General features: G+C 39.1%; 1 protein-coding gene across 1 annotated transcript in view; it reads right to left on the reverse strand.

Moving 5' to 3' along the window:
* Nucleotides 1-5,803: 5,803 nt before the first annotated feature.
* The window catches only part of LOC149168490 (uncharacterized), a 73,375-nt gene continuing 63,958 nt past the window's right edge, over nt 5,804-15,220 (reverse strand). The window contains exon 3 of the mRNA XM_089428262.1: nt 5,804-6,877. Coding sequence (XP_089284388.1) covers nt 5,970-6,877 — 908 coding nt within the window. The 3' untranslated portion in view covers nt 5,804-5,969. The remainder of the gene's footprint in view (nt 6,878-15,220) is intronic.

Consider the following 15,220-nt stretch of genomic DNA (forward strand, 5'->3'; position numbering starts at 1 on the left):
CCTCAACAAAATGAAGTAGCGGAAAGAAAAAACAAAACATTGATGGAATGTGCTAGGAGCATATTGAAAGGTAAGGATCTTTCAAATGGTTTTTGCGCTAAAGCATTGAATATTGCAGTTTATTTGAAAAATAGGTGTCCTACAAAGAGTCTTGAGTTTAAAACTCCTTATGAAGCATTATATGGATTTAATCCTACGGTAAAACATTTTAAGATTGTTTGGGTCTAAAGCATTTTCCCACATTTCAAAGGAAGACAAAAGAAAACTAGATTCAAAAACCATTAGATGTACCTTTGTAGGGTATTGTTCACAATACAAAGCATATAGATTATTTAATCCCTCTACTCACAAGATTTTTGTTAGTAGAGATTTGTATTCCATGCGCATATTCATGAAGAATCTAATAAGCACAATGAGGAATGGAATATTCCGTTCTTGGTAGAAGAAAGTGAAGAAACAGGAAACAACCAGATCAGCAAACAAAGGCAGAAGAAGAGAATTCAGATGCAGCAATCAAGCCGAGTCCAGCAAAGGAAACTCAGAATGGGTTAGAAGCTACACCAACACTCAAAAGATCAAGTAGGAAAACTCAATTGCCTGCTAGATACAGGGAAAATTCTTTTATAACTAGTATGATTAATGTTGTTGAACCTTATAATTATAAAAAATCAAATGAATGTAGTGAATGGAAAACAACGATGGAATAGGAATATGAACCTATAATCAAGGACAACACTTGGCAGCTGGTTGAAATTCCTAAAGGGACACAAACCATAGGTTGTAAATGGTTATATAAACCCAAGATTAATGCAGATGGAACCATAGATAAATTAAAAGCTAGATTGCTAGCAAAGGGGTACTCACAAAAAAAAGGAATTGACTATGAAGAAACTTTTGCCCCGTAGTTAAACTAAATACTATCAGAATGTTGACTGCTTTCGCTACTAAGAAATATTGGATGATTCACCAACTAGAGGTAAAATCTGCATTTTTAAATGGGGAATCGAAAGAGGTTTATTTAGAGCAACCTGAGGGGTTTGTCCAGAAAGGGAAAGAACATTTAGTCTGTATATTAAAATAAGCGCTATATGGACTAAAGCAAGCACCCCGGTCCTGGTATGAAAAGATTGATTCATTTTTCGACAACTTGGCTACAACAGAAGTAAAAACGACCCTAATCTGTATACCATGAAGGATGAAAAGGGGCGCATAGTGTTGATTTCTTTGTATGTAGATGATTTAATTAGTACAGGTGATGGGATTGCTCTAGTCAAATAAATCAAGCAACAAATGTCGCAGGTGTTCGAAATGAAAGACCTTGGTGAATTAAAACTCTGTTTGGGGCTTGAGATCTGGAGAGATTCAAGACAAACTTTTCTGTCCCAGGGTAAGTATGTCAAAGGTCTATTGGAAAGATTCAAGATGGATTAGTGTAAAGCTGCATCATGACCACTACAACAAAACATTAAACTTCAGAGTGAGAATGGCTCTAAAGGGTCAGGCGCGACACTTTATAGACAACTAGTTGGGAGCTTAATCTACTTGACCACTACTATACCGGATTTGGCTTTTATGCAATCAATGTGCTAAGTCAATACATGTCCAAACCACTTGAGAGTCATTGGAATGCAGCAAAATGTGTTTTAAGGTATCTACAAGGAACCATAGCCTATGGTATTATTTACACTGATTCCTTTGATGTTAGATTGACGGGATTTACAGATTCTGACTGGGCTGGAAATGTAGACACCGCGGATCTATAACAGGGCATGCATACAGCATTGGATCCGAGGTGATTACATGGAGCACCAAGAAACAGAACACAGTGTCCTTGTCTTTAGCAAATGCAGAGTATCAAGTTATGTGTGCACCAACATGTGAGGCAATTTGGTCGCTGAGACTTCCCCAGGATGTCGGGGAAAAACAGAAAGATGCAACAACAATCAAATGCGACAACTAGAGTTCAATCAAACTTGCTAATAATCCGATGTTTCAAAAGAACACTAAACACACTGATACACAATTCCACTTTGTCAAGGACAAAGTACAATAAAAAAAAATCCATCTTGTATATTGTAAAACATGTGATAATGTTGCAAACATTTTCACTAGGCCTCTTGGCAAAATTAAGTTTGAAATGTTTAGGGAGATGTTAGGCATATTTGTGAACCCCTTCTCCATTAAGGGGGAGTGTTGAAGATAATGGAGAATCTTATAATAGTGTGAGTTGGTTCATGAGACCTCAAGATAGGAATTAGTTTCTATTTCTATGGGGATGGCTCTAACAACCCTAAAACTATGTAAGCTATATAATGTGTGATGTACATTGAAAATGTAGAGCGTTCTGCAAAGCCAAACTCCCCTGGTTCAGAGACTCTTTCATAAAGCTGACTAGTGGGTGTTTATTTATCAATATAAGCATCTCATTTTAACAAATAAAATAACCAAGTTTATTAACATCTCAAATGACACGGAAAAAGTAATAGAGTAGGGAGTAAAATCAGTGATATACAAACTAATGGAAACATTCCTAGATGTCAACATGTTAACAAGTGACGATAAAAAGACATGATTAGTACAACAATAGATTTTAGGACAACCAGACAAAGAAAGCCCTAAGAGTCGTCACCAAGTTCTGGTTCAACATTTGCATCATAACTGGAAATAAATTTAGAGGCAAAGAGGGAAATGAGATATATCCATGTCCATCAATCACTGTCATGGAACCAATGCAAACCTGATGACATCAACTAGAGGGGGTTGGTTGTACAATCCTAGGAGGAACTCTAGAGCGAATTGAACCATCTATCCTAACATCAGAGATCAAGGCGGAAAATGTTTGATTTCCCAACATGCAATATTATTTTGTGTGGAGTTAGTCTGGCACCAAGTCTCATGAAGGTGGAATATGTCTGTCTATACAAGAAAAGGAAATCCTAGCAAGGTTGGGGCAAGAGGAGGTAAGTTGAGACAATCAAGGAGCAATGATTACACAACTTGCAATAGCCAACATGCACTACCAAATCAAAATGGTAAGCGACTAATATGAACACCCAAGAAAACAGTAAGTTTAGCTAGATAAATTAAGCAAACACAGTATTAAATGTGGATTCAACGAAGCAACATGTGAATATAAGTAATATTAGACTTCATAACAGTGAGCGTTACTACTTTTGCTTGCAAACTGGAAGGACAAGACCACTACGAAAAGTGATGAAATCAAAAATCTTGATTAAGGAGACAATCAAGTAAGATCGTTTCAGACTACTAGCAAATTTAGCCATCGTAGAGGAGGGTTTGAACACCTAGAGGCTTCTAGTCCCATATGATTTGAAGGAGACCCACAACAAGGAATCTTTGTAATATTCTTTGAGCTAAAGAAACAACAATAGAATGTAACCCATTACATCTCTGGAATATTCTTTGGAGCTAAAGAACCAACAATAGAATGTAACCCATTACATTGGCATCGACTTGAACCAAAACTATCTTACAAAAAACAACGTTCTCATCGAGAACAAGATCAACGTACCTAACCCAAGTTTTGAATTTCCACAACGTTCTCATCGAGAACAAGATCAACGTACCTAACCCAAGTTTTGAATTTCCATTTAGGGAAACATCGAGATTATGAGCCATAAATCTATGGGCATTCATGATTAAACCAACAATAGAGTGTAACCCATTACATCTCTGGAATCTCTGGAATACTTTGGGGCTAAAGAACCAACAATAGAATGTAACCCATTGCATTGGCATTGACTTGAACCAAAACTATCTTACAAAAAACAAAGTTCTCATCGAGAACAAGATCAACGTACCTAACCCAAGTTTTGAATTTCCATTTAGGGAAACACCCAAATTATGAGCCATAAATCTATGGGCATTCGTGATTGCAATGGCACCATGTATAAAATATGTTACCATTAGAATCTACAAGCCTTGGATTTGATCAAACAAGCAAATCCCATTCGATGGGTGGATGAACTCAAACCGATGGAACAGATTGACAATCGCATGAAAAAATAAACCATGAGATCTGAGTTCTCCGTTATCCAAATGCATCACACTACCAAACAACTATGCCTCGAAACACGAAAAAATGAAGAGTAAGATTAACAGTAGCAGATGACCTACAAGTGAATATCAAGAAAGTGAATTGAGCAACAGACAAGGATAGCAAAATAACTTGCACTTGAAAAGGGAAAATAGAGCTTAAATCTGGCAGCAATACCTTTTCAAAAGGATCAAACAATAATTACCATAACATTAAAAAAGGGGAGTAAGATTAATAGACGCACACGACCTTTAAGTGAATCGAGGAACAGACAAGGATAGCAAAATAACTTGCATTTGAAAAGGGAAAATAGGATTTAAATCTGGCGGCAATACCCTTTCACAAGCATCAAACAATAATCACCATAACATTTATTACCAAAAAAAACACTGCAATTAACAATGCCAACATTTTGTTAGATTACCATTATTTGGCCAATTAATATTACAGTAGCTTATCAGCCAATCAGACTAAACACGCTCATTGAGCCAGATCAAGATACGAAACCCAGGTATTGAATTTCAGTTTTAAAGACACATCCAAATTTTGGACCCATAAAACTTCTATGGACATCAATGATTGCAATGGCATCATTTCGAATATATGTCACCATTAGAGTATTCATCCCTTGAATTGATCAAATATGCAAAACCCATTCAATGTGTGAATGAACTCAAACAGATAGAATGGATTTACAAACCAATGAAAACCCCCATGACATCTGAATTCTCCTTTATCAGAATGCATCACACTACCAAACAAAGATGCTTTCAAACTCTGAAAAAACAAGAGAGTAAGATTTTCAGAAGCACACAATCTACAAGTGAATACCGTGTAAAGTGCAGAGTGGAAAAGGATCTCAAAATAACTTGCATTGGGAAAGGAAAATCCGGTATTGCCACCCTTTCACAAGCATCAAACTATAATCACCATGACATCTAATAAAACATACGGCAATTATCAATGCCAAAATTTCAATAGATTATGATTACTTGGCCAATTAATATTACAGTATACTATCAGCCGATCAAACAGATTTAAATTTGATGACCATTGTAGGCAAATGTTCCAAAGATGGTTGAAAAAGAGAAGAAAAATCTTACTAGCTTTGAGGCACTGATCAAACAGTTCTGATATACGTACACATGTACAAATATATATGCATATAGTTATATATCCGTTCACAGACAGACAGACATATATCTGTCTGTCTGTGAACGGATATATAACTATATGCATATATATTTGTACATGTGTACGTATATCAGAACTGTTTGATCAGTGCCTCAAAGCTAGTAAGATTTTTCTTTTTTTTTCAACCACCTTTTATATATATATATATATATATATATATATTCTTAATCAACGTCTAAAATAAACTTTCCCTCGCCGAAATTCTCTGTACGTAACTAGAAAAGGAAATAAATAGAAAATGCCAAATGCCAAACATCTTTTATACATATATATATAGCAAATTTAATCTTAATCAACATCTAAAATAAACTTTCCCTCTCACAGAAATTCTCTGTACGGCACTAGAAAAGGAAATAAATAGAAAATGCCGAACATCTTGCCCAGGAGCATTCCCAATTCAAGAAACTCATTCTAGAGATTAGCATGACCGATTTGAAGATATATTGCAAAACAGATGGGTGGAACACAAATGCCTTCAAGGGCATAAATGTACAAAACACATGCAAGCATCAAGAGACTAAAAGGGCCATCAATCACCAAGGAAGAAATGTGGACAATGAAAACAAAAGTTGCAATTACACTCATTAGTCTTATCATAAATAACTGAAATCTAAAAGGTCTAGGTCTATTGTTAAGTTGAAAGAAAAGAACAAAGCATATAAACCCCACTAAAGCTGCATGTGCTGTAAGTCCAAAAGTGATGGTTCACGGCACCTCATCAACAGAAATTCCATAAATTGTTCATGGAACCATTACTACCATGCTGCACTATCCCAGATTGTCCCTGAGATCCATTTCCCTGTGTCTGCGAGGACATGTGCATTAAATCAATGGTACGTCTAACAGCTTTTGATCTTGCATCATGAGAATTTCTAAATCCTTGTCCTTGCAGAAAGCCATGCATAGGGGTTTCAAAGTTACCAATACCCCCAATATGAGGAGTTAGTGACCCAACTTGAACCTTATCAATAAAATTCATACCAGGGGTATATCCATTAGAGATGAGACCTGCAGAGGCTTGGGAGCTATTAGCTAGACTAAAATTATGTTGCATTCCTTGCAGTGAGATCTGATCCATGGAAGAATGATTCTCATGCATAAACTGTTCCAATGTGGCACCTGGTCGAGTGGCCAGATCTAATGAGGCTGATCCTAGAGCCCTTGAGCCCAATGACTGCGATGACAGAAGAGAGAGAGCACAACCAGAGTCTGAGACTCCTAATAAATTTTGTGTAGCCGTTGCTACTTCTAGACCAGCAATAACCCCTGTTCCTGGTGACAATGAACGAGTTAAGGCCTCAGTAAGAGGGTTGGCTGGGTTCTGTGTATAATGTTGAATGCCTTGACTGAGAACGCTGACAGAGGAAGCCTTGGAGCTCTGCAAGAGCTGGAGTAGCCTGTCAGCACTTTGACAAGACAGAGCATTAGTAAATGATGGCCGATTAACACCTGCTGTTTGTGGATGGCCATCAAACATCAATGGAACCTCCGATTTAACAATCTTTGGCCAGGTCCCTTTCCCATGTCCAAGTTTGAAGTCATCACGATCATCCAAAACTGAACTTGGAAAAATCCTTGGGTGCATAAAGGATGATGCATCTAGCAAAAGGCCAGTATGCCTGTTATCTGTTCATAAAAGAGAAGTATCAGCTGTTGTATATATGTACAAATGGCATTACACAGCTTCACAACTTTCATGATGAATTACTCTTTTTATGCTTACAAGTAAAAATAGTGTTATTCTAATGATAATTAACAGTTAAATGAGATTCATGCTTACACTATAAGAATGAATTCCCAGATTTGATAAATTATTTGTGTCATTCACATCCAATGGCAATACCAGATTTCTTATTTGAACTTGACTATCAAAGATCTCATACCCACTGACCTTACTATTGGACATGAACCCATAATCAAATGGCATGTTGACTAAGCAGCCAACAAAATATCACAAGGTAACCTTCAAAAATAAGTTTCCAACAATGATTTTCCACGAGAATATTTGTATTAAATACATCTGCAAATAATTCCAGTTTATAAAATGAGGCAGTAAAGGTAAGGTAAGGTTTTACTAACGTTTTGCTCAGTGAGTTTGTAAGTATGTCATTAATCATCCCCACCCTTTGCATGCTTGTATTAAATACGTCTGTAAATAATTCTAGTTTATAAAATGAGGCAGTAAAGGTAAGGTTTTACAGACATTTTGCTCCGTGAGTTTGCAAGTATGCCATTAATCGTCCCCACCCTTTGCAAGCTTTAGAATTCCTCTGCATACTACTTAATGTGTCATTTTGGTCTCATCCTCCACTAAGGCTTGTGGCCTATAAATGTGAAACCCAGACCAATACTCACTGTGCATTTGCCACTAAGGAGTGTTGTTCCTATCAAAAAAGGCAAAAGCATATCACGTGGCAATAACCTCTAATGCTCCCTCTCATTCGTGTTAAAAATAATATTCTAGAATACAATGAAGCTTATCCCAAGATTTGCCGCATGCGACTGATCAGAATCCAGATACCTCATGGGAAAAGTGTAGTCTCAAAACACAGTTACCGATTAGCTGAGATATTTCTGGGAGCCCTTGGGCTAGCATCTTAAAGGTATCTGTAATTTGACAAAAGGATTTTTAATGTTCACCTTCAGGTATGCCAAGGCCTGCCTGGAAATTCTGTAGAAAAGTACTTGGATATATAGATACTGAAAACATTTTGATAGTGTTTTAAAACATATACCTGAGATCAACTTTTCTACTGAAAAATCAACACAACCTCACTGCCCCATTGAGAAAGAGTTTTCAGGCTCTGGTTTAGTTCCAGTATTTATTGGATTATCTCAGGCAGCCTTTACTTAAACTTCTTTGTTGTGAACCTGACAAGCTCTTTAACCCACAGCTAAATTATAGCAATACATCAAAGGGATGTGTCTTAAATACAATTGCACTAAGGACATTTGTTAGGATATTCCGACACATAGGATATAGTTAAGTTCAACTTGGTCTAGTATAGAGTTAGGTAAAGTGTGTTTCTTTACCGTTGTACATTTTGTAACTTACAATCCGACGGTCACGATATGTAGTGATCCGACGGTTCACTCTCACCTCGGTATTACCGACACTTGATCCGTGGCTTGACACCCGATTGGTCCATGAGTTCTATTTAAAGCGCATGGAGGGTCATTGTTCGGGTAATCCGTGCATGAGAGAAGTTTATGTAAATTTTCATTCTTTGATTAATAAATTGCCTGTAGTACCCACGTTGGGGCAGGCCGTGGACTGTTTCCCTCCTTGCACTTTGAGGGTTTTAACCACGTCAAAAATACTGGTGTATTGATTTGAGATCTGGTTGTGAGCGGTGTCCTTTTGGTGTTCTTTCTGAGGAACTTACCCTGTAAATTCCTACAACATTAAGGAATTTATTTATATACTGGTTGGCAAGAGAGTCACTTGCCATACCATCCGCTGCATTACGATTCTTAATACTTGTTCTTCTAGAAAACACCCTGATCATCATATCACGAACTGCCAACAAATGGATAAAGGGCCCACAGATTCTGTGGTTCTGTTGACGGTGCTCGATGCCGCCAACATGTAAGAGGATCTTCCCAATGTGAAGTCCCAATTAGACCTCAGACTGTTAGTGAAGGAGTCCCATCCGACTAGATGGTCTGGCCACCGTTGGAAAGGTTTCAAAGATATGTCTTCGTTACAATCACACACAAGAGAACGCAACACCTCTTTGTGGTAGCATGTAACCTTTGTGAGACATCAAATGTAAGGTGCATGGGAACTGCCATGGCTGGTAAAGGAGAATGAGCCTCCAGTTAGGAAAGTAATAGTACTATCCTAAATGGGGACCCGGGAACGAAGAGAAAGGCTTGTTGATTACTGTTAAAATTGGCAACTAGGGCCAAACTTCATGTGAGTCAACTTATTCATGGATGATCATATTTTTACTAGATTCCTCTCGTCAAGAGGTGTAGGATTGATCTAAAGATCATCCAATTCCAATAAGTATTTATGGAGATATGAATTTATTTTGATTATGGACTAATTGTCAAAGTCAGCCAGCAACTTATGTAGGCTCAAAAACCCAACAATCACATCTATTCAACCGCAACGTTTTGCATATAAATACAATGAGTATTCTCCTCATTTGCACACTTCACTTCTCATCACATCTATCTCTCTCCTACGTAGAAAAGAGTCTCTTCTCTCTCTTGCGCAGAAAAGACTCTTCTCTCACATGTGTGGAAGGAAGGATGCAGATTTTAGGCTTGCAACTACAGATCGGAACTTTGACCAGCGTTGACCATCATTCTCTCTCTGGACTGCGCAGTAGGTGAAACTGACTCTCCCTAGAAGGCCACATTTTTTGGTGAAAGAATCGAGGTGATCCGACCACCGGTTTGACAAATATTGATTGCCCTAGTTTAGGGTTGATGCCGCTGATGCTGCTGATATAAATCAGACTTTTGTACTATTTTCTCTTTACTGATTATTGAAGATAAAAGAATATTTGATCAAAGGGTTTCCCCATATTGGGGTTTGTCCCTGGCTAGCCACCACATCTTGCGTCTCTTGTCTTGGCCTGTTTTGTGTTGATCGTTTAAATGTTCTATCTACACTTTACTTAATGTACATGTGATTGCTAATATGTGGATAATAAAAAGAAAGATAAATAAACTGCTCTAAGCATAGAACATACCATAAATTAACATGGTATCAGAGCAAAGGTGAAGACAAAGCCCGAGCAAGAGCAAGAGCAATCACCGAAGAAAAAAATGGCAAGGCTATCCTAAAAGAACTATGGTGTCCTCAACACTCTTCCCCACCGAAGACAATCTCGTGAGAAGTCTGACTATCACGAATGGAAGATGTCTCTCAATCTGACTTTAGAAGATCAGGGAGTGTTGGACCATGTGAGAGGCAATATTGTTGAGCCTCCATAAAATGCACCCACTGCTGCCAAGAACAAATGGAAATCCGGAGAAGTCAAAGCAAGGAAGATCATCTGGGACTCTATTGACAACCGCTTGGTGGCCTATGTTTCTGAGTTGAACACCTCCAAGGAAATCTACAATAGACTAGTGAGTTTATTTAAAGTTAATGATACAAATCAAGTTCTGTTTCTTAGAAATAAGCTGAAGGAAATTAAGAAGGGCAAAGATGAAAATATGCAAGCATATTTCTTAAGAATCACCGAGATCAAGAAAGATCTCCTATCTATCGGGCAAGTAATTCCTGACAGGGAAATGGCACTTACAACTCTTGGAGGACTACCATCTAAATGGTATATATTCAAGACTACTATCCTCAACAATAATGTAATTCCTGGATTTGAGGAATTAATGGCAAGATGCATTCAAGAAGAAGCTAAGATGGAAGAATAGGAAATGCACACTTAAAGGTCATCCTGCTATTTTTTCTTCTCATGCTAAAAGAAGAAACAATTTCGAGGCTAAATCCAAAAGGAAGGCTTGACCGAAGGGTGGAAAAGGACAATGTTACCATTGCAATAAACCAGGTCATTATGCAAGGGAGTGTCCTGATAAAAGGAACTCACACCGAGATGATGATCAAAATCCCTCTTAAGGCAATCAAAGTAATGGCAGGTCAAATGGCTGAGGTAAAAGGAGTGTTGGAAATCAAGGAAAAGGACAACCATTCAAGAAGGCAAGAAATTCCAAGTATGAATCTAACATTGTTGACAATAAACAAGATGAATATTATCTACCAGCTGCTCTATCTACCTCTGCTCCTCTGGACTCGCTGGGAAATTGGCTTATTGATAGTGGTGCCTCAAGGCACTTCACTAGTACAAATAAGTTCTCCATAATCTGATAGAGAAAGAAACCAACCTGGAAATTGTCCTTGGAGATAATATGAAATATCCAGTGATAGGTGTAGGCAATGTCTCTCTTAAATTGAATCAAGGTAATACAATCCACCTACAGGATGTATTATATGTACCTGATCTCAAAAAGAACCTGGCATCCATTTCGGCAATGGAAGACAAAGGCTACAACATGGCTTTCAGGGATGGCAAGGTACGTGCATGGAAAAACAATATTAAATATGCCTTCACTCTTGGGTTTCAAGTTGATTAATTATATCAGGTTAGAGGAAGTCCGCTAGGTTTCATGTCTTGTGACACATCTCTTCAGTCCGAACTATGGCATCGGAGGTTTGCTCACCTTCATTATAAATCTCTACCTGATGTAAGAAAAATGGTGGCCGGGATGCCCGAGTTCAAATTAGAGCAAGAAGGTGTATGTCCCGGATGTGCCGAAGGAAAGCTAAAAAGGGTACCATTCCCCTCAAGCCAAAGCAAAACCTCCGATATATTGCAGTTAGTTCACTCAGACATATCTGGTATGATGATGCCTGTGAACTCCTTGGGAGGATATTCATATTACCTCACTTTTACAGATGACTATTCTCGCAAGACTTAGATATACTTCTTGAAAAAGAAGAATGAAGTGTTTTCCTGGTTTCGACACTTCAAAGCCTTGATCGAGAATCAAACCGAAAAGAAGATCAAGATCTTAAAGACTGATAATGGGACTGAATATGAATCTAATGAGTTTCGTGACTTTTGTAAAGAGGCTGGCATTAAGAGGGAAACTACTACATCATACTCTCCTGAACAGAATGGTGTGGCGAAAAGGAAGAACCATACGATTGTGGAAGTTGTATGTGCTATGCTCCATGATCAAAGACTTTCGAAGTTTTTATGGGCCGAAGCTGCAAACACCGCCGTATATGTACAAAATTGATGCCCCCATCAAGCATTGGGTTCCAAGGCTCCCGAAGAAATGTTCACTGGTAAGAAACCTGACGTATCTCATTTTAGAATTGTTGGAAGCCCTGTATATTTTCATGTGCCGAAAGAGAAAAGGAACAAATTGGGTGCATCTAGAAAGAAAGGAATCTTCGTGGGCTATAATGAAAATACTAAGGGCTATAGAATCTATGTATCAAAGGGAAGTCGTGATTAGTCATGATGTCACCTTTGACGAAGATATGGCTCTCAGCAAGGTGAACAATCTTCCTACTGTGAGGAGCTCTCAAGAAGCTGACACCAGGGAACCGAAAGAAAAAGTTGATGAAACAATGCCCAATATGGAAGAACCCATGGATCCTATTGATCCTCCTCCACCTGAGCCTTCCTCTTTTAGGAAGAGGCCTTCATGGCTTAGGGGGACAGTTGATGATGTTGAAGGGCACACTTCACCCCCAAGAACCTTCCGTGAAAGTAAGAAACCAAACAAGTATCAAGAATACCTAACCATCATGAGCACGACCATTCAAAACGAACCTTCATCATTTTCAGATGTCATCAAGCATCAAGTATGGAAGGATGCTATGACCAAAGAATATGAGTCTATTATGAAGAATGATGTCTGGGAAGTGGTTCCCAAACCCCTAGACAAGACAGTTGTCACTTCTAAATGGAGTTGATGGAAGTACGGAAAAGTATAAGGCTCGTTTTGTCGCTCGTGGCTTCTCCCACAAGGAAGGTATAGACTATGACGAGATATTTGCCCCTGTTGCCAGATATACCACCACGTCCTTGGTTCAATCAAAGAAGAGGTCTACGTGGAGCAACCTGAAGGATTTGAGATTCATGATCGAAAATCTCATGTGTACAGGTTGAATAAGGCCCTCTATGGACTAAAGCAAGCAACCCAAGCATGGTATGAAAGGATCAATAGCTACTTGATGAAGCATGGATTCACTAGGAGTCAATTCGATCCTGACCTTTACTTTAAGGTTGAAGATGACAAACCTCTCATACTGGTGTTGTATGTTGACGACCTCTTTCTAACAGGTACAGACCCTCTCAATCACAAATGTAAGAGGGAGTTGGCTTCTGAATTTGAAATGAAGGACCTAGGACTAATGCACTATTTCCTAGGACTTGAAGTTTGGCAAAAGCCAAGGGAAATTTCCTATCTCAAGGAAAATATGTGGTGAAGATAATGGAAGGATTCGATATGGTGGACTACAAGCCCATAACTACCCCGATGGAGCTTGACTTCAAAAAGTTAAGCAGTAGTGCTGCTGGACCTGTTTTACGAAATGCCACCGAGTATTGTCAACTCGTCAAAGCATTAATGTTCTTAGTGAACTCCCGTCCAAACATATGCTTTGCAGTCAACATATGGTTGAACCTCACCACATACATTGGATTGGTGCCAAGAATCTGTTGAGATATCTTCGTGGCACAATTACTTATGGGTTAAGATACACTGCCGAAAATGTGAGACTACTTTGATATACTGATGTTAATTGGGCAGGCAATGTGGCGGACCGTAAGAGCACTTTTGGGGGTTGTTTCTCCTTGGGATCTGCTTCGATTTCCTGGATGAGAAGGAAGCAGAAGTCGACGGATTTGAGCACCGTCGAGGCAGAGCATATTGCTGCTAGCATGGCCTCCTGTGAGGCAGTCTGGTTGCGAAAGCTCTTCAGTGAGCTATTTGGATTTACATTGGATACCACCGTGATTTTATGTGACAACCAGAGTGGGATTCGTTTATCAGAAAATCCCATATTTCATGATTGCTCCAAGCATATCGATATCAGGTACCACTTTACTCGAGATATGGTGCAGCGGGGAGCAATAAGGCTCCAACATATCGGTACAGATGAACAGGTCGCTGACATTCTGACAAAGCCCCTAGGAAAGGTCAAATTCTTGACTTTCCGAGAACAACTTGGTGTCGTTCAGAGACCCTCTGATGAGGGTCAAGTATGATGTACTGAGCTCTGGGAGCTCCAAGGGGGCACGGGGTACTTCTTGGAGCAACATGTGACCACAGGGTGACTCACCATCCCCTGTTGGTGCACTTGGTACGGGGTAAAAGGTTCAACCTTCCCCTGTGACACGTCGTGGCAACTATGGAACAGGATGATTAGTTCTCCTGTGGGCCTGGATGATGTGTTCTCCATGGCAATTATGAAACAGGATGATTCGTTCTCCTGTAGGCTAGGATGATTAGTTCTATCTGGCATCCACTGGACAGGATGATTCACTCTCCTGTGGACAGGATGATTCGCTCTCTTGTGGACAGGATGATTAGCTCTCTTGTCGAGGCATCCTACCCATGCAGTGTGGGACTCATGAGAAGTACCTCTCATTTGATCAATGAGCAGGGAAATGAGGATAGGGACCATAGTAGTACCTATGGACGCATCATTGTATCTACCATACTCCCTATGCTAGGATGACCTTCATTGATCTGAGATCAATGATATTGGTCTGGGACCAGTGAGAGTGGTACATACTCTGAGACTGACTTTGGGTCAGTGGAGGACGGTATGATACATCCTCGATCATTTCTTCTTCATAATTCGAGCAAAGCAGAGCAGAGCAAGAAGGGTCAAGCCATACAAAACAGTGCAATTGATGGATGGACAGCAGTGATGGTCCGACAGATTGCAGATGAAGTTCTCCCTAGTTGAGAGGGAGTGTTAAAATTGGGAACTAGGGCCAAACTTAATGTGGCTCACCTTATTCATGGATGATAATATTTTTACTAAATTCCTCTCATAGAGAGGTGTTGGATTAATCTAAAGATCATCTTATTCCAATATGTATTTATGGAGATGAATTTATTTTCATTATGGACTAATTGTCAAAGTCAGCCAGCGACTTATGTAGGCTCGGAAGCCCAAAAATCGCATCTATTCAACCCCAACATTTTGCATATAAATACAAGGAGTATTCTCCTCATTTGCACACTTCACTTCTCATCACATCTCTCTCTCTCTCTTACACATAAAAGAGTCTCTTCTCTCTCCTGCGCAAAAAAGACTCTTCTCTCACACGTGTGGAGCAAGGACGCAGATTTTAGGGATGCAACTGCAGATCGGAACTTTGACCAGCATTGACCATCACTCTCTCTCTGGACTGTGCAATAGGTGAAACTAACTCTCCTTGGAAGGCCGCATTTTTTGGTGAAAGA

Source organism: Pinus tabuliformis, chromosome 4_2 (assembly GCF_031772625.1).
Source record: "Pinus tabuliformis cultivar Carrire ecotype Pingquan chromosome 4_2, CPIR1, whole genome shotgun sequence".
In the NCBI taxonomy this organism is placed as follows: Eukaryota; Viridiplantae; Streptophyta; class Pinopsida; order Pinales; family Pinaceae; genus Pinus; species Pinus tabuliformis.